The following is a 21,547-nucleotide window of genomic DNA, read 5'->3' as shown; positions in this document are numbered from 1 at the left end:
TCAGTACCAGGCATGTATTCCCTGCCATAGAGTGGGCCTTCAGTCCAATTAAAGAACAGTTGTTTTCTCCCAGAGTAAACATGCCACTATTACACTCATTCAGTCATTTGGCATGTCTGGCCAAACTTGAGGTTTCAAGTGTCCACTGTTTTCACTGCTGATGACTTCTGTCTTCCATAAGACTGAATACAGTGCAACTTTTTCCAGCTTTCAATAGGCTGGGCTACAGGGAGGTTTTCTGCTCAGCACCAGCTTGATTTCTCAGTGACTTTGCTGCTCAGGCATGTGAAGTCTTCAGCAATAGGGTCTTACCATCTCTTTCTCATGGGGAACGAAGGTCCTTGGCAATAGCCTATAATGTTTTGGAGGCAACAGGGACCTCCCTGGGCAATAACTCACTGGAAGGTATCCATCCCTGGCACTGAAAAGTTTCTAGTAACAATCTATGGCTTCTCAATGTGCCATTATTTATGAAAGCAGATTTTCATATGCCTTATACAGAATACCTACAAGAAAATACTAATGTAACTTTCTAATATCCACAATGTAATCTTACATTACTTACTAATGGAGAAAACTGGATTTTTTTTAACTTATGCATTTTTAATCCTATTCCTGCCTCCAAATACCTTCAAAATTCTACCTCTTAGTACAAAATGTAATTTCCCAAACCTGCCCAATGATCAGGCTTACTTAAAATTCTAATTAAAGATGTATTACTTGGAGGGTTGGGGTGTAGCTTAGTGGTAGAGTTCTCAACTAGGCCACATGGCCCTGAGTTTTATCTCTAATAATATAAACACAACACAAAATAAATTACCTGGCCTTCCCACAAACAGAAACTGCATCAATTTCCAGACACCCCGTGGCTTAGTATTTTATAAACAGGTACCTTTGATGACTCCTATGATTTATACAAGTCTGGGAAATCAGTGAAATGAAAAGATCATGCACTTTGTAGCCTGATATATCAAGTTTCAAAAACTTGGTTTTGCCCTTTATTCCAGGTGTGACCTTGGACAAGTGATTAACATAAGTCTGTTTGCTATGGTAGAAATGGCATACACTTGGGATGCGGTGGTGGCTCCTGGGGCCATAGCACCTAGCATAGCCTCCTCGGAGAGGGTGCATGGTGTGTGAGGCAGAGGAGCAGGGGCTCAGGGCAGCCATGGGTCACCACCACCTTCTTGGACAAGAATTTAGGACTTGTACCCCTTCCTGAGGCCCCACCTGGCATGGAGCCCCATGCTCTGCCTGAGCCCGAAGCCCAAGCCCGCAAGAAGTCTTAGAGGAGACCTGGTTCTGTGAGGAGCAGAAAAAAGTTATGCTGTGGACTTAAGTTATAAACTCTTTGGGGGAAAAGACTGCCAGATCATATGACCCAGCACCATCACGTGTGGATGACAGAGTTCTTATGGACCCATTCACAGAGTGGAATAAAGTTCCATCCTCATTGAACTTATCTCAAACAATCAGTTGAGTGGCTCATATAGTTATTGTCCATAGCATCAAATTATGAAGACATGTGGATGACATCTGTAGATAAGATGGCAGAACCACAACTTCATCAATGTCATGAATTGTTTCTTGAGAAAGGGTCTCAATCACATCCAAGCTGTCCTGGAAGTCACTATATATCCAAAGATCATCTTGAACTTCTTATCCTCCAGACTCCATATCCTGAGCAATGCGATGTGCTACCACACCCAGTTTATTGCAATACTGGGGACCAAACCCAAGGCTTTGTGCACTCTGAGCAACATCTCCTGCCCATCTTCACAAAACCTTGATGCAATGAGAAAGGAGGATTTTGGTGATAATTAAACTATGGTTGGGTAAGAGAATGACTTTTGCTTTAGGGAATTCATACTGATATACTCAGGAAAAAATGGAAATATGTATTTATCATGTTTCATTTCCTGGAAAGAAATCATTTACTCACATGCCTATCAAATGTTGGGTGACCTGAATGAAGAATATGCAGGAATTCTTTGTCCTTTCATTATAAACATAGTCTTTTCTGCGTATGTCTTTTCTTTCTGTCCTATTTTTGCATTTTGAGATAATTTTAAAATAAGTTAGAAATGGAAGATAAATCTGTTTTCTACTCTGGAAGACTCAGATACTATAACAGAAGTTGGGGTAAATGCTGAGTGTTCAGTAAGTATCACATTTTCTTTCCTTCTGCTCATCTTGCCAGGGGGAAAAGACTATCATTATTTGAGGGATTTTGAGGGATCTCTTTCCCTAAGGGTATACTTTCATATTAGGTCCAAAAATCTGAGTTCTAGATAACCTATGAATTATCTGGTTTGAAAAATTCAGAAGTATTGGGAGCAAACTTACTGATTTATTTGGTTGGTTTTCAAAAAACACCATCATGATAGCTTCAAAGACCAAGTTTTCATCTTGCCATGATTGTGGCAAAATTTCCTGGACCTGTTTTCTCATCTGTAAGGCAAATGATATTTAAATGTCTACTTAACTCAATCTACTTCACTGATAATAAATCTGACAATAATTATTTAAAATATTTAAATTTTATAAAGTTTTAGAAGCAACTTTATGAGTAAAAAGAAGACAGTGTTTACAAGTAAGTGAAAATAGACAATGGGACTTGCTCAAATACACAATAAATCAGACTGTTTACCATAACCTATGTTTGTGTAGTTTGAACTATATCCCAATACAAAACTTTAGATACATTTGAAGTGATTAAAGGAAGAAATAATCTGAACTACTGACTGTGTACATATATCATTTTAGATGTAGTCTGTGAACAAAGCCACTAAGACTTATTTCTGAAAAGATAACCATAAAAAGTAGCTTCTAACTATGGTTCTATGATTAATTCTAGCTGCATATTTATTAAGCATAAACACTAAGCGCATTTGATTAAAAACTGTTAGTTTTAACTGTTCACATACACTATGAAATAATTTAGAAAAATCTAAGGAAGTTTTAAACCTTAAAATCTGAGAACATTCATTCATGGTAAAAGGAAGTTATTCAATTCTTTAAAAGAAGCGAGAATCCTCAAATCCTACTGGAAGTAGTTTAAATTACTTTAGAGAACTATACCTTTCTCAATTTCTTCAAATATAATTATTATTATTATTATTTTGGTTTTTCAAGGTAGGGTCTCACTTTAGCCCAGGCTGACCTGGAATTCACTATGTAGTCTCAGGGTGGCCTTGAACTCATGGTGATCCTCCTACTTGTGCTGGGATTAAAGGTGTGTACCATCACACCAGGTTTTCTGTTCTTGTTTTTTCTTTCAAACTTAAAAAATATGCATCTTTAATATATCAACTAGTAAGAACAATGTTTCATTCACAATAGACATTTAAATAATATTTACAGCTTTATGGGCAAATATATCTACATTTTTATACAAAAGTACTTTTAGAAAGGAAAACCACATACATGAGTAAAACCAAGTAGTATATAATACTACTTATAGTACATAATAGACCACCAATATATCTTGGGCTATTTTATGACTTCTAAATTATCCATATTTTGGAAAAAGATAAAGGGAGTTTAAAGTCACTGTTTACTAAAATATTCTAATTAACTCATGGCAGAGGAAAACCTGACATCATGCTGACTTAGGGGTTGTCAAGGGCAACAAATAGAAACTTGAAGCATAAACTTCTCTGTTATAATTTTATGTATACAATAGAAGTTTAATTTTCCTTTTCTGCTTGTTGAAAATATTTGGTAAACAGTTTTAGAGGGTCTTCCAAAAATTTTAAATACATTTCAGAAAAGACACTGATACTTAAGAGCATACTTAATTCATTTTCTTCTTAGGTCTTGAAGTGATTTAATGCAAATTCTCTTTTGAAATGTTTCTTCTAAATTTTCTAAGTATGCTTGAATTTATTTTATAGTTGGCTCTTTTATACCCAAGTGTGGGTCTGTTTTCTTTAAGAGCTTATCATCCTGTTCAATGTGTTTGGTAAATCCATGTTTTTCTTCAACAATTAAGAGTATTTGATGCAGAACTTGTTAATTTCCATTTCCTTCCAGCAGCAGTAGTCATTGCCATGTAGGATAGCACTATGCTCGACATGGGCATAGAATCCTTAGCTAAGAATGTAGGGTCAAGCCTTTGTAAAACTTGTTGCTTGATTTGTCTTCAGGCAATTTACTTTTCAAATTCCTGATGTCTTCACATACAGTAAATGTAGAGTTCAAATCCTGTCTACACACTGTTCTATTAAGAGGTCTATCTACTTCACACATTTGTCAGAGAATGATACTTGTTCATACTTGAGCTGCTGACCTCAAGGTTTGTAGAGTATGATGACCTTACTAAGGCCACTGGAGATGGGTTGTGGAAGGGCTGAGTGTACAAAATAGGCTCAAGCTCTCTGCTGAGAGCTGCAAGCTTTCAGCCACCATGGACTTCTGGGCATGCTTTACTGTTAAGGGAGAAGGCATCAGTTTTCTCCAGGTTCTGTTCTGTGGAGTAGTTTTTAAGCATGTAAGTTTCACTTGATGATGTGCAACAAGGAATAGACTGAATTGGTCCAAGTTGTGGAAAGGTCATAAGAACAAAAATCCCTGGTAAATCATTTTGATTTGGATGTTTGCAGTTTGGTCAGCCCAAACAACTTTTTTCCTCTCTACCAGATGTTCAATTTCTTTGAAGTAAGACTCAAAAGCAGCATTTGATAGGTCAGCATCCTTTAATGTGCAATACTGTTTCCATAAGACTGGAAATAAAGCATGTAATACTGACTCAGTCTACCTGTGTTTTTGCTCTTGAAGACAAGCTAGATCCATCACATGTCTAATCTGAGCTCTCAGGTCATTTTGGAGGTGTAAATGGTAAAGATGAAAATTTTTACTGAGCTCCTTTGGAATGTGACCATTTTGACCTAAGAGTCCCATCTTGTTTTCTACATGATGAAGCCAATTAGTATTTTCATGAAATTGCTTCAACTCTTCCTCCCTCTTTTTCTCTAGGTAGCTGTAGCGAGTCTTCAATATTTCAAGTCTCTGATCTTATTTGCAAGTGGCCTTTTTTACTTTGTCTTCAGAACACATCATTTCTATTTGCTTATGGCATTGTTGCTGGTAAAATGATTTTAGCTCATTTTCTTCAAGAAGCATTTCCAACTTCAGATCTTCTTGCCTGATTTCCTCTCAATTCTGGAACAAGCAGCTCAGAGTTTCTTGAAATCTACTTGTTTTTCCTGTGTGTTTGAAATCATTAATTGTGCTTTGTGATTTTTATCAGTAAAGACTTTCTGTTTGTCAAAGGCTTTGAATTTTTCCTTCAACATTAAAATCTCCACCTTCACTTCATTGCAGATCTTCACATACTGAGATTTAATGCCCTCTGCACAATTAGCATACTTAAGTGTGTTATATGTGTCATCATAGAATAAAAAGGAAGGACTAGCAGCAGCTACCATCATAGTTTGACAGTTTCCTCCAAGAGAATCCACAAGCGAGTAAATTTACTATTTCTGTAAGGAATATGCTGATTCTTTCTCTTTGCATCTGCTATGGCATTGATAACATGCCCAAGAGCTAAAGGTGATTGACTGGTATTTGTGCCTTCTACAAACCAGGTCCCTTTAGCACTAGTAGCATTGGCATGCTCAGACCCAGCCAGGTCAATTAGTGACATTTTGGCAATATGGGCATTTTGGTTGATGCTTGCTGTTTTGTCTTGCTATTGCACACAAATCTGGAAAACAGCATGAAAACAAGAAGATAGATGTACCATTTCTATTGGTGGGATGTTGTATTCTGTTCTTGTTTCCATTGTCTAATAGCTATAAAATTTCCTCTGAGGATTTGGGCTGGTGTAAGGTGAGCCCCTGAACTACCACTCCTTTCAGGGCATCTTCTTGAACAAGTGGTCCAGCAAGAAGATCCCAAATCTGTTCATTATACACCTCTAGATAAGAAACTGTGGTGCTGCATACTTTCTCTCCTTTAATCTCATCCATGGACTTGTAGAGGTCTATCACTGTTAGTTATATTACTCCATGTTCAGCAGGTGATCTCAGCATTGTGTGGGCCTTCCCAGCTCCAGTGGCAACATATGCAAGAATTGTGCAGTTATGTCCAATCAGAAAACTATGGAGAATTGGCTTGGTGGTGTGCTCAAAAACATCCAAGTTGATGTCTCATCAAAAACAGCATCAGGGCTGGAGAGATGGCTTAGCGGTTAAGCGCTTACCTGTGAAGCCTAAGGACCCCAGTTCGAGGCTCGGTTCCCCAGGTCCCACGTTAGCCAGATGCACAAGGGGGCGCACGCGTCTGGAGTTCGTTTGCAGAGGCTGGAAGCCCTGGCGCGCCCATTCTCTCTCTCCCTCTTATCTGTCTTTCTCTCTGTGTCTGTCACTCTCAAATAAATAAATAAAATTATTAAAAAAAAACAGCATCAAATACAAATTTAAGATCTTTTGTCTTTTTGTAATATCAACATTTATAGTTTTCTTTCCATGGAAAAAACTGGTTTCTTCCTGTTTAGGGTCAAAAACTAGTATGTGTTTATCTACAACATGAACTACTTTATGGAATCCAACAGCCTTTTCTTCTGTGTTTTCAGGGCATACACGAAGTACTGCCTTCATGTGTTGACACAATTCTTCCTCAGTGGCAGACATTGTTGGCGATTTTTTAGTCCTCTTCACATGAATTTGCCTGATATTTCTCAAGCCTCTGTGCCCTCACCTTGATGTTGGCCTCCAAGTTATTCTTTAATGCAACTCAGTAATTTCCTTCCTCTAGTGCCTACTCTTTGCCTGTTATGTTTATCTCTAAACATTCAATATTTTATAGGTATTTTGAATAAGATCTTTTTTACCATCATAATTTCTGGCTGACTATGGCTGGTAAACTGGAAAGCTATTGATTTATGAATATGTTTTATGCCATATTATTTAACTAGACTGTCTTTAGCTTTAGCAAACATTCTTAGGATTCCTCAGATTACTGACATAGATGATTGTATCATCTATGAATAGCTATCTTTTATCCTTGTTTGAGCCCTCTTTTGTCTAATTGTATCAGTATAAAAAGTTAAAACAGCAGTAAAAATAGAAGGAATAACTTTAATGAAATTGACTATCAGTCCCTATCAAGCATGTTGTTGACCAAGATTTCAGGTGACATTTTGTCTTTTTCAAAATAGGATCTTGCTCTAGCCCAGGCTGGTCTCAAACTCACAGCAATCCCACCTCTGTCTCTGGGATTAAAGGCATGCAGCCACCATACCCAGCTCAGATGACACTTTTTGTTGTTGTTGTTGTTGTTTTGTTTTTTACAAGGTAGGGTCTCACCCTAGCCCAGGCTGACCTGGAATTCATTCTGTAGTCTCAGGGTGGCTTCGAACTCAAAGCAAATCTACTTCTGCCTCCTGAGTGCTAGAATTAAAGGTGTGCACCACCATGCCTGGCTTCGTGTGATATTTTAATATTAGTGACACACCATTTAATTCTTGGGAGTAGGCTTTTTTCCACCCCTTTGCTCGCTTCCTAATCTCTGGAAACTACTATTTCTATAATTCTGTTATGTGAAGATTATATAAATTAACTCATAAAGAATGCAACCTTTCTCATTCAGCATATAATTACCTAAGATTATGTACTAGCAATTCATTTTTTTTTTCAAGGTAAGGTCTCACTCTGGCCCAGGCTGACCTGGAACTCATTCTGTAGTCCCAGGCTGGCCTTGAACTCATAGTGATCCTCCTACCTCTGCCTCCCAAGTGCTGGGATTAAAGACGTGCACTACCATGCATGGCTCAATTCACTCCATTTTAATTGCTGGGGTAATAGTTCTTTCCTTCAGAGCTTAAAAAATGGTTTCCCTAAATTTTGAAGGTTTACACTATCTGATAATTTACACAATTATCTGATGGTATGGCACATTGTGTAAATTGTTCCCTAAGCTCATTTCTCACTAGCTGCTTGGAACATTAGGCTTGATTTTTAAATTGCCATGAAATATACATCACTGTCTAATCCATTTAATATACTAATTTTAGTGTTAATATACTGTGTGCAAGCATTCATGCAAAACTGAAATTCATACCCACATAATAGTAACTTTTTATTTCTAAGTTTGATTTTTTTTATTTTTATTTTTTGCTTTTTTTTCAAGGTAGGGTCTCACTCTAGCCCAGGCTGACCTGGAATTCATTGGGTAATCTCATGGTGGCCTTGAACTCATGGCAATCCTGCTACCTCTGCCTCCCAAGTGCTGGGATTAAAGGCATGTGCCACCACACCTGGCCTAAATTTGATTTTGATAGGCCAAAAAGTGTCTTACTTTATGTTTACCTTGCTTAGGGTTCATTCAGCTTCTGAATCTGGAGAATTATATCTTTCTTTAATGCTTGGTTTTATCTTATTTTATATTGATTATAACAGGTCATTCTCTTTTATACACTCATCCCAACTTCCACTACCCTGAAGACCCTTCTCAGTGGGGTTATGGTATTCACTGAAGGGTCAGGAAGGCCTCAGTCAGTCCCTAAAGAGTAGGAGGGGACTGTGCCTCAGGGTCTTCCTACTGTGACTCTTACATCTTTCTGCCCCCTCTTCTACAATGTTCCCTCAGCAGCCTCTTGACAGTCTAATTTAGTGTCCTCTGTAGCCTGTGGATTTCTGTTTTGATAGGTTTTGATTGATCACCGTGTTTATCACCATCAACAGGTCAGGCTAGCAATATGAGCAGTGTTCATGTCATCACTTTCCCCTGCAATTTCTCCTGGACCATAGCAGATGTTCACCCATTAAATTTCTTTAAGTCAATTTTCTTCTGGGATTTGAATGACATGAATTTTAAGTTTTTTGTTAATATCTTCCAAATTCATGAAGTTGTGTTTATTTTCTCTCTGGCCTATTTTTCCTGTTTATATTGGTTATTTTTTCCCCTTGAGACAGTACTTCATATTGTAGCCCAGTCTAGGTCTGAACTAAGCCACTCCAGTGCTGGGATTATAGGCATATGCTACTTTGCCCAACTGTAATAATTCCTATTGCTCTGTCTTTAATATTAAGATTTATTTCCAGTCATCTCCACTTTTATTGCATTCATATAATTAGCATATTTCATTTATTAATTTTTTGTTCTAATATTTCCATTTAATTCTCCTTATATTTTCTATTTGCTGAGACAAAAATGTTATTTAACAATGCTTATAATTAATTACTTTTTTTATATTTACTGCTTTAAAATTCTGATCAAATAATTCCAACATCTGAATCATGTGTTGGTGTTTGTTGGTGACCTGGTTGATGCTGGGGGAAGGTAGTGTGAACAGCCCTGCTTCACAGTCCCTTAAGTCTCCTATCTTTGGGGTTAGGATGGAAGCTCAACTTGCTGCTGGATAGATCCCACTGACCACACACTGGGCAAAACACAACCTCGTTTTACAAGGGGTGAGGGTAGCAAGAAATCAGTTCATCTGCAAAAACTACCTGGCGGGGGAACCAAAGTGCTGCTGCATTTGCTAGTCTAGAATAGGTAATTAGGTACATTTCCTTTAGCCAACACTATTGCTTTGGGAAGTCTAAGCACTGCTACTTGTTTCTTTGAGGTATAGTGAGATTTTTCTATCAACAATATTTGAGTAGTATGAGTATTCCCAAAAATGAACTCCAGATGCATGTGCCACCCTGTGTGGGTACTGGGGAATCGAACCTAGGTCCTTTGGCTTTGCAGGCATGTACTTTAACCACTAAGCCATCTATCTCTCCAGCCCTAATTTCACACATTTTTATAACTGTTGTTCTGATTTTCAATGAATTCCTATTTGCTTTAAATTAAAAAGACTATTGAGCCAGGCATGGTGGCGCACGCCTTTAATCCCAGCACTTGGGAGGCAGAGGTAGGAGGATCGCTGTGAGTTCGAGGCCACCCTGAGACTACATAGTGAATTCCAGGTCAGCCTGGGCTAGAGTGAGACCCTACCTCAAAAAAAAATCAAAGAACCAAAAAAAAAAAAAAAAAAAAGACTATTGAATAGTATACAAAGACTAAGGAGACTAGCACTGCCTCATTTGTTTCCTGCCTGTAATCTTCTGTAACTGATATGTATCTCCATGTTATGTTCCTCTAGGAATCCTGTTTTAGTCCAGATAATGGAAGCTCCAAGTGATAAGATATCCTAAGGCATTTTCATAGAATCTATAGCTCTATGAACCCAGGTGAAAACACACTATTCTAAGAAAAGCTTCACATTTATCACCTCTAAAAATGAAAAATAAAAACAAAACTGTTAAAAACACACATCATGAGGAAAGCACAAATAAGGAACTTCTAATATCAGTAGTTAAGACTCCATTTAAATTTGGAAGCCAGTAATGAAATAAGCACAAACATGTATATAAATGGACAAAAATGATGGAGAATGGAATTTCAAAGGAGAAAGTGGGGAGGGGGGAGGGAGGGAATTAACATGGGATTTTTTTTTATTTATTTATTTATTTGAGAGCAACAGACACAGAGAGAAAGACAGATAGAGGGAGAGAGAGAGAATGGGCGCGCCAGGGCTTCCAGCCTCTGCAAACGAACTCCAGACGCGTGCGCCCCCTTGTGCATCTGGCTAATGTGGGACCTGGGGAACCGAGCCTCGAACCGGGGTCCTTAGGCTTCACAGGCAAGCGCTTAACCGCTAAGCCATCTCTCCAGCCCGGGATTTTTTATATAATCATGGAAAATGCTAATAAAAATTTAAAAATATAAAAAAATAAATGGACAAAAAAGTAAATGGGAAGGTCCTAAATATATTTAATTAGGAAAATGAAAATCAAAACAAATGAGACACACTTCATACCCACTAGAGATGGCTACAGTAAAGAAACATAACCCAGCCGGGCGTGGTGGCGCACGCCTTTAATCCCAGCACTCGGGAGGCAGAGGTAGGAGGATTGCCATGAGTTCAAGACCACCCTGAGATGACAGAGTTAATTCCAGGTCAGCCTGGACCAGAGTGAGACCCTACCTCGAAAACCAAGAAAAAAAGAAAGAAAGAAAGAAAGAAAGAAAGAAAGAAAGAAAGAAAGAAAGAAAGAAAGAAAACACATATTAGACAGAATCTAGAGAAACAAACTCTCATACATTGCTAAAGACAATGTAAAATGGTGCAGTCTATTAGAAAAGAGTTTAGCAATTCTTCAAAATTTTAAACATAGGCTAACCATGTAACTCAGTAATTTTATTCCTAGATACATGTGAATTGAAAACATATGTTCACACAACACTTTACTCAAATGCTCATATTAGCATTATTTATCATAATAAAAAAAGCCAGGTGTGGTGGTGCAAGCCTTTAATCCCAGCACTCAGGAGGCAGAGGTAGGAGGATCACTGTGAGTTCAAGGCCACCCTGAGACTACATAGTGAATTCCAGGTCAGCCTGGACTAGAGTGAGACCCTATCTCAAAAAAACAAAAAAAGTAGAAATACCATATTCTATCAGTTGATGAGGGTGCAAACAAAAAGTGATACACCCATAAAATGGGAGGGGGGTGAAGCATGGGTATATAACATGGATGATCCTTTAAAACATGGTAAAAGACACCTCACACAAAGGCCACATATTAGAGAATTCCATTAATATGAAGTGTCCAGAACAGGCAAATCTATAAGAGGAGAAAATAGGTTATTGGTTTCCAGAGACTAGAGAAAGGAGTGACTAATGAGTAGGGTACTTTTCTTTGGAGGAATTGAAATGTTCCAGAATCAGACAGTGGTAATGGATGTACAATTCTATGACTATAATAAGAACCAATGAATTAGATATTTTATAAGGGTGAATCTTATAGTATGTAAGTTAAATCTTAATTAAAAAGGCCATTTGATCAAACAGCTTTTAAGTCTAGGGTTTTGTTTTTTTTTTTTGGTTTGTTTTTCAAGGTAGGTTTTCACTGTAGCCCAGGCTGACCTGGAATTCACTATGTAGTCTCAGGGTAGCCTCGAACTCATGGTGATCCTCCTACCTCTGCCTCCCAAGTGCTGGGATTAAAGGTGTGAACCACCACATCTGGCTTAAAAGTCTAGTTTTAAATTTCCTTTTCTTAGAGTACAGCAAGATAATAAACTTTTGGGGGGTCATATCCTATTTTCTAGCATTCTAAAATACAATAAGTTTTTTTTTTTTCCTGGAGAGGCAAATATAAACAGGTAAAGAGATAACAAGCTGCAAATAAGAAAACATAGACATCTAGGAGCTTCTATAAGGAGAACTGTTAAGTAATGTCTAGCCCTTGACTCAAAGTTAAGACACTATTTGACTTGTAAGATAGCTGTTTCATAATCTCAAAGCATTTCCCAATATAATGTCAAATGTTTTTTCTCTGGCCAGCTTGTACAAGCTTTAGTCTACACTGTATGGGAAGAATGCTACTGACTTTTACTAACTTTTCCATGTATCCATTATGAAACAGCATTCCTAATTCATTCTGGGATCACATCTTCTCCGTAAGCCTTCTTGGTCAAAGGGGGAGGGGGTTCACATACTTATGAGATGTCACTTGTCTCTCAAGGTCATTATCCTTTCTACATTCCCACGAAACACCTACTACTCATGCAAACCACCTGGATCCTTTTTCCCTGGTAGATAGATATTCCCAATTCAAGCATGGTAGTGTACTAAAAAAACCAATGGAAATTGCAATCTGTGAGACTTGTGTTTAAAACTTTGATCCTCAATTCAGTAGCTGTATAATCATGACCATGTTACTTCTCTAGGCTTCAGTTCTTCACCTGAAAGTTGAGGATAATTATGTCTACCTCAGTCCAGTTGATAAACACTTATCAAAGGGGCGCTCAGTAAATGTGTTTCCTTCCATGTTAACTTAGAGTAGTGAATTTGACATACATAGCAGTATTTGTCTACAGGTAGGACTATTCTCAAGTTATTTCTGTAAACTAAGGACTGGCTTTATTTTCTACACTTACAAATTAAAGCTAAGGAAAAGCTATATAAAGTTTTATTTTGGATATGAATATTCTGACATAGTTGAAATAAGAAGTTGAAATAAACAATAGAGAAAATAACATTATTTGTAGCTCTTTTAGAATAGCTTCAATAAAACTATTTTATTTATTTATTTATTTATTTATTTGAGAAAGAGGAGGTGGGAACAGATAAAAAGAGAATGGGCATGCCCGGGCCTCCAGCCGCTGCAAACAAACTCCAGACACTTGTGCCACCTTGTGTATCTGGTTTATGTGGGTCCTGGGGAATCAAACCTAGTCCTTGGGCTTTGCAAGCAAGCTCCTTAACCACCAAGCCATCTCTCCAACCCAAAATTATTTTTTAAATTATATTTATGTTGAGAACAGCAAAATAAATTTTACTGAAATGAAATGGGCCATATACTCTAGCTGTCTTTATCAACATATGACCTGAAGTAGGCTTTCCTAAACTATTCTCAATCTTCTTACATAAAAATTAATCTCAGAGTTAAATTGTTCTCAGCTCTTAAATCATATACTAAATTAAAAATACTTTCAGAAGCCAGGCGTGGTGGCGCACGCCTTTAATCCAGCACTCGGGAGGCAGAGGTAGTAGGAGGATCACTGTGAGTTCAAGGCCACCCTGAGATGACGTAGTGAATTCCAAGTCAGCCTGGCCTAGAGTGAGACCCTATCTTGAAAAACAACAAACAAGACAAAACAAAAAAACCCTTTCGGAATCCAGATACATAGCCCACTTTAGTTTTAGTTAGCATAGTAGAATGTATAGAATGCAGTATTTTTAAAGTTAACATATAGTAACTTTTCACTCATTAACACATAAGATAATTATGTATTTTCTACTCTGAGACATTATTTTTGTTTTATGTCTGACCACAAGCTCAACCCACAAGAAGCAGCTTATAACTGTAATATTTCGGTAGCTAAATTTCCTCAATACTTCAATGTTATCACTTTAAAGATATGACACTGTAAAATCAGTTAAGTTGTTGATAGAGCCTCAGAATGGTGATTTATGGGACATTTACCACTTAACTGTGCTTATTAAAAAATCTTTTGGGGCTAAAGATGGCTTAGCGGTAAAGGCATTTGTCTGCAAAGCCAAAGGACCCCAGTTCGATTCTCCAGGGCCCACGTAAGCCAGATGCACAAGGGGGCGCATGCATCTGGAGTTTGTTTGCAGTGGCTGGATACCCTGACATGCCCATTCTCTCCCTCACTCTGCCCCTCTCTCTCTCTTTCTCTCTCTCTCTCTCTCAAATAAATAAATAAATAAAATATATTTTAAAAATCTTTTAGGTAGAAAAGGGATAAGACAAATATATTTTTACTTAGAAAAGGCCTTACCATAGTTATTTCAAAATACAAATAATACAAATAATAAAAAGAATTTAAAGCTGATTGAACACTAGTATATGAAAAGGGTTCAATGTGTGCAAATCCTACATTGTAGGAATGCACTGCTCAATCTGGTAGTCAATAGCCACTGGTGACTATTTAGATTTAATTAAAATTAAACAAAAGTTCAGTGTTAAGATGTTGCTTAATGGTACAGTATTTGTCCAGCATGCATGAAGCCCTTGGGTCCCAATCCTAGCAGTACAAAAATGTTTCCGCAGTCTAGTCACACTGGCCACATCTCAAGTGCTCATATAGCTACTGCTAATTCTATAAAGAGTGATGATCTACAAGATTTGTTTAATTTTAAACTTTTTGGTTGTTTGAGACAGGGTCTCAAATACCCTATGCTGGCCTCAAATGTGTTATGTGTAGCTGAGGCTGACCTTGAACTCCTGATAAAGTCCTGGCATTACATTCATGCACACTTCACCTGGCTAACAGTTCTTTTGAAAAGTAGATCTTTATTACTTTTATGTTGTTTTCTGGTAGCTGCAGCTACCTTTGCTCCCAAGTGTGTGAAGAACTGAAATATTCTAGGTATGGAGGATTTTACTCTCAGGTTTACAACATTTCTAGGACAAAGATTTCTCCTAACAATAGCACATAAGATGCACTTCAATATGATCTTTTGCTTCAGACCATCATTTGACACCTGCTTCTAGCACATACCAAATGACTAAACCAAGTTTGCTATAACAAGCTTGGTGGGCCATAGGATTAGAGGTAAGCTCACAAAAATCCAGATGACCAGGCCAGATTTGAAGATGATCAGATTTAAATTGATGGTATAAAAAAGAGAATGGGGGAGGTAGATAGATTGACAGGAGAATAAAGTGACATGTAGTGAAAAAACTTTTTAAGCTGGCTGTAGTAGTGACTCATGACTGTGATCTCGACACTTGCAAAGCTAAGGTGGAGGATCAGGAAGGAGTTCAAGGACAGCCTGGGTACAAGAGACTCTACAGCAAAAGCAAAAAGAAAAAAAGAATTTTACACTATGAATATTGGACACACATTACAAAGCAAGTTAATGCAGGAGCCATTAGTTTGGTATTGAAGTCACATATAACTAATAACTGAAAAATTGAATCAAAAGGTTTAAATTCCTTTAACTTCTATGTAAATTATATTTAAACTTTAGTTTACTAGTGAACTTTCACATTACTGTACACTTTAAAAAGATTTCAGGGCTGGAGAGATGGCTTAATGGTTAAGCGCTTGCCTGTGAAGCCCAAGGACCCCGGTTCGAGGCTCGATTCCCCAGGACCCACATTCGCCAGATGCACAAGGGGGTGGACGCATCTGGAGTTTGTTTGCAGTGGCTGGAAGCCCTGGCGCGCCCATTCTCTCTCTCTGTGCCTCTTTGTCTGTCGCTCTCAAATAAATAAATTTTAAAAAAATAAAAAGATTTCAATTAAAAAAGAAAACTCTTAACAAGAAAAAACAGTTACAAGGGGCTGGAGGGATGGCTTAGTGGGTAAGTTGTTTGCCTGCAAAGCCAAAGGACCAAGGTTCAATTCCCTAGGACCCATGTAAGCCAGATACACAGTGTGGCACAGGCACCTGGAGTTCATCTGCAGCAGCTGGAGGCCCTGGTGTGTTCATCCCCCCTCGCTCTGTATGTATGTATGTATGTATGTGTGTATAAACATATATATATACATATACATATACATATATATGTATGTATATATCTGCCTCTCTCAAATGAATAAATAAAAATAAATATTTAAAAAATAGTTACAGACTTTCCAAAACTGGGTTCTGTAAAAAGCACTTGTGGTTCATGAAAGGGTATTCTGACATCAAGCCTCAAGTACTGAGGGATATTATCTATTTTCCAAATTCATTGTATATATTATCTTGAGAATTCTAAGAGATTTTGAAGATACTGTTAAATTACCATTTTCCAAACTTATTTGCTTATGTCATACTCACTTGTTCTTTGGTTGGGGGTGCAGTTGGTGCACAGATATACCTTTTAATAAAGACTCCAGGGCCTCTGGAGACTTTTAACAGTGACTACAGAGACACCACCTAGCAGACAAAATCTAAAGGTTTGCATTTCTAAACAGAAAAACTCAGTTGCTACTGGCATATTCAATAACCAAAACAAGTATATTTATAGCAAGGAGGAGGGAGGTGCGTTCTATTAGCTCATTTCCATAACAAATTAAAAAAAAACCTGATTGACCCTAAATTGCAAAAAGGTATGCATGCTTTGTTTTGATAAGTTTTAGAAAGTAAATTAAAATTGACTTTAACCATTTATTCCGAGACAATTTATCTTCACAAAGGCAATATACAATGTACCTTATTTCATGGATAGTAAGACACCATCGTGTGTATTATTTTTATATATCTCTAAGGAAAAAAGGGGCCAGTTAGACTGACATGCCATAGATTGAGACATCTTTGGGTATGAGCAATATTAAAATGTGAACATATTTTCTTCTTCCTTCTTACTTACATGTTTTTCACCATACTTTTATCTGTTTTTACCCTTTTAAAGACAACACTCAGTAAAGAACAATACAAAAAGGATAAGATGTGAATGATTTGTTTCTTACCCTTATAAATAAATTCGGATATTGAAATAACTATCAAATAATTTTAACTGCTTTACTTGAGTCAATTATCCATAAAGAAAACAACTTTCTCAATTCTTAGACAGCCAATTTATTATAAATATGCTTTATTAAACACAAGCCAGTTTGTACAGTACTTTACATACATTATCCTTTCAATTAACTCTATGAAGTAGATAACTATTTTTATATGCATTTTGCAGATCAAAGCATAAAGATATTTAAAAACATAGGTTACAAAGATATTAAGTGGCAAGGCCAGGACTCAAACACAGGTCTTTATGGCTCCAAAGATAGAGTCCTGTAATATTTTAACAGGAATGCAAACTATCTGACAAAGTTCCTTCTAAATTTTAAGGAGATAAAAAAAAAAGCTGAAATAATTCTAATCGGTGTATCCACTTAAAACAGCATTTTAGCCAGGCGTAGTGGCACACGCCTTTAATCCCAGCACTCGGGAGGCAAAGGTAGGAGGACTGCAATGAGTTCGAGGCCACCCTGAGACTCCATAGCGAATTCCAGGTCAGCCTGGGCTACAGTGAGACCCTACCTCAAAAAAAAAAAAAAAAAAGCATTTTAAATGTATTTGTTACATGGGTAACAATTTTCTTCTGAACTTGTTGTTAGGGATATTTGACCTTGTTTTGTCAAATCCTGAGCCACTATACTTAATAAAAGTAGTATTTATAGTTTGTTTTTCTTCATGTTTATGTTTTTTTTGTTCTAAATTGAAAAGTTAGAATATCTGAAAATATAATATTTGCTCCAGATTAATGATATAGATCACTGTATTAACTATAAAAAAACACTCTGATGAGTGGGGAAAGGTTTTAAAATACTAGGCATTAAATTGCAGTCACTCATTTTTTTTCTGTTATGTGAACTGGGGGAATAGGATGTATAATACATATTTGTATAACTGTTATTTCTATAGTTTAAAAGTTGTTATCCACCAAATTACATTAACAACTGAATATTATTATACTTATGCATTATTATTAGGGAGGTGACCCAGATGTTACTATCCTTCCTAATAATCAGAACCACTGGTCCTAAAGCATCCAGCCCTACATTGGGTGGATTGAGTCCCTATGACCTCATCCATCATTTATTGGCTAACAGGTCACATGCTCTTGAGCATGGAAGTGTAGAGCAAATCTTGGTAATTGTGCATGCGTGCGTGTGTATGAGAGCGCACGCACGGGCCTGCCAGAGCCTCTAGCCACTGCAAAGAACTCCAGATACATGGGTTCTGGGAAGTCCAATCTGGGTCCTTAGGCTTCACAGGCAAGCACCTTAACCACTAAGCCATCTCTCCAGCCCTATGTAGTCTTAGGGTGGCCTCAAACTCCCAGCAATTCTCCTACCATGTAGTCTCAGGGTGGTCTCGAACTCCCACTGATCCTCCTACCTCTGCCTCCCAAGTGCTGGGAATACAGGTATGTGCCACCACACCGGCTCCAGGTATATTTTTATTAGATAATTTAAATCATTCTTAAGAACAATTATTCACTTCAGACTCTGGATAAATGCTTTGCTGAATGTTTGGTGGTCATTTTACAATTTACCAAATGTCAGATCCTTATTCAGAAGCAACCATCTCAAATTACATCACCTTATGTAAAAATAGGATATACTTTGTGATTACCAGAAATGTAATAAAGTCAAGTCTGTCTATACTTGTCTTTTTTTAAATAACAATTTTATCTCTTTATCTTAAAATTCAAAGGCACACATAAATTTCATGTATTGCATCTATTTTGTATCAAGATGCTAAAATATTTTTTGCACATGTATATGGAGTACATAGATGTGCTATCATAGGTATGAGTGTACATGTGTGCAGAAACCAGAGGTCAACATTAGATGTCTTCCTCAATCACAAAATAAAGCACTTTTCTAGATTAACAAAAAACAACTCTGCCCTAATATCATATTCACTGAAAACAATCAAGTAATGCATCACAGTTACTTGACAGTTGACATGTAACAATACCTGTCCTCCCCTCAGATCTTCACTTGAGGAAAGGAAAAAAACCTGAAAAATGGTTAAAAAAAAGAAAAAGAAACAGGAAAAGGAAAAGAAACTTAATAAAACATTTTTTTTCCAAAATCAATGATCATAGTTGAAGAGAACATTTCTCCCTACAGATTAAATACAAGAAATCCATATAATATACAGCATAAATACTGTATAATCTTTTGAGGTTAAAATGGTTGCATACCATTTTATCATCAAAGATGATTTTCAAAGGTTTTATTTTTTGTTTTAAAATATTTATGTGTCATTTTCAATGTCTTTTAGGCACTTGTTATTTAAAGAAGTCAAGGTGGCTACTTTTATGCAACACATTATATGAAACATTTACATTATATACAACCCATTGTGACTTTTTATACATGTTTATCAATGATTTAATTTAATTTAATGATTTATATTTGGATTTACTATTATTCATATATGATCCACTGTAACTGAAAAAAGTACCAAGTTAAGCTTGTGATCTAGTAAATGTTTCTCTCTGGCAGCAGTGGCAATGAATTTGTAAAAGGGAAGAACCACAATACAAATATAAATACAAATATATATCTCCTAGACAGGCAAATTATCTGAAAACATACTAGCATCTTCAAATAATTCATTAAAGAGTTCTGAATTCACTTAGACTACTTAGGAAGTGCTTTTATATTTCATCTTGCACTAACCTTTACTTTGCTTACATAGTACTTTATATCCTAAATTTGCTCCTTTAACCATTTGCCCTACTTCTAGCCAATCATGCCCTGACCCGCATATGAATTCAACCACAAGGGGCTTTTTTATTTGTTTTTAACACCATGAGACTTGTGTGAGGTCTAAGAGCAGGAAGCCTGGTGTAAAAGCAGGAAGAAATTGTGTGTGCTTTTGTGAAGTACTCAGGTCTTCTAAAATTGTTCACATTTCAATGTACAATTGAGATGATAACAGAAATAGGCTTCTTAAGAACACTATTCCTGACCTTCATGATTCATTCAGGAGACATTTATTGAGTTCATAATATGTGCCAGGCACTGTGTTAATTGCTGAGGATTTAGAGAAGAAAAAAAAAATTCTCTGCTTTTAAGAGCTCAGTCTACTAGGTATGAGATCATAAATCTAAATTCCCATATAGACCAATTCAGAATCTTTTAGGCTGGAGAGAAAAACTAAGTATTTGCTCAAGCAAATGACATTTAAAAAATATTTAATATTTCTCTGGTAAAGTACAATTATTCCCCAGTGTGAATCTACTGGGGGGATGGTATAATATTAATATTAAATGTGCAAGTGAAAATTCAAACCCTTCTCTCACTGGTTTCAGTATTTCCAAATTATATCAGACAAAGTTTACATAAAATAATGTAACAACCAAAGGAAACAAAATATCTACTGAAATCTAGCTTTAATGGCTCTCTTTAATGTACTTCATGCCAGATTAGCAAGAAAAATATCTTGAAAATGGCCAAGTGGGGAATCCTATCTGTTAGATTCTGGAAAACATGATACTAACTGAAATAACAAAGCTTTAGCAATAATACTTTGTTTCTGAAAAAAAATACATGACCTCTGACTACAGGCATATCTGTACCCTGCGTTTTTCTACAAAGGATTTGAAGCACCTATACTAACACAGAGCTAAGCACATTAATTGTATCCAACTGGCTTTAAATTATTATCTTTATGCTCTTAACAACTGCTGGGTTATGGGAAATATAAAATGAAATAGTGTGTGTAACACAATATCTGGCATACAGATGCTAAATGTTAGTTTTGCACCTTCTTTATCCAAATACATGTTATACAGAAAAAGGAGAGGAAATTTCAAAGAAAATTCAATTTCTTTCACTAGTTCAACATTTTGAGAACATTTTATTAGCCTTTTGGCTGTATTTTTTAGTGCAATTTTCTGACAAAAAATAGAAAGGTCTCTGGCACACTTTTTCACACTATTCTTTCAAAGGATGATTAAACATTCTAAATTTAACTTTACTAAGGGTTTGCAATATTAGACTGGCTCTCAATTCTAAATGAAATTCTTTTAATTCTGCCAATTTTAACATGATTTCCTTTATGACACTTTCCTTTTTTAAAAAAGCTAATGTATCTGTTTTTCGTAGTGAAAAGCAACATTTAGATTTTTTGTAAAGCATTGGCCAAGTGGCAAAATAACTGTCTGCATTTAAGGCGAATATTTTTATATAGCAGTGGAGGTGCCTGGCGAAATACTGAAAAACAATTTGAATGGATTCCCCTCCCCCTCCACCATACCAGAGAATGTAAGTGTCCCGTATCTCAGATCAAACTGAGCTTGAGTTCTACTGACGTAACCAGTAACCCTATCCACCTCTCACACTGCGGAGGCCGGCAGGGCAGCGGCTGCCGCCAAGTACACCACTCATCAGAGCCTGCCTGATTCCACCCCCGCGTTTCAGTCATGCTTTCCAGAAATGGGGTCACTCGCTCAGTAACTATTACACACACGCAGCCCACCATCCTGTAACCCCCCAAAGTCCGCTGCTAGGATAAAAAGCAGCGAAAAACTCAAGAATGAAGAAGAACAGAGGCGCCACCATCAGAA

At 36.8% G+C, this 21,547-nt stretch overlaps 1 protein-coding gene across 6 annotated transcripts in view; it reads right to left on the bottom strand.

The window, feature by feature from the left end:
- Rps6ka3 (ribosomal protein S6 kinase A3) overlaps positions 1-21,547 on the bottom strand; it is a 125,363-nt gene that overhangs the window by 102,459 nt on the left and 1,357 nt on the right. The window contains exon 1 of one of the 6 annotated variants that reach the window (XM_045140074.1): positions 2,347-2,397. The exons of the other annotated variants lie outside the window; for them this stretch is intronic. Within the exon in view, the coding sequence (XP_044996009.1) occupies positions 2,347-2,382 (36 nt within the window). The 5' untranslated portion in view covers positions 2,383-2,397. Of the gene's footprint in view, positions 1-2,346; positions 2,398-21,547 lie in introns of those variants that run through there. 6 annotated transcript variants of the gene reach the window in all.

Source organism: Jaculus jaculus, chromosome X (assembly GCF_020740685.1).
Source record: "Jaculus jaculus isolate mJacJac1 chromosome X, mJacJac1.mat.Y.cur, whole genome shotgun sequence".
In the NCBI taxonomy this organism is placed as follows: domain Eukaryota; kingdom Metazoa; phylum Chordata; class Mammalia; order Rodentia; family Dipodidae; genus Jaculus; species Jaculus jaculus.
This window is presented reverse-complemented; position numbering and strand designations above follow the sequence as displayed.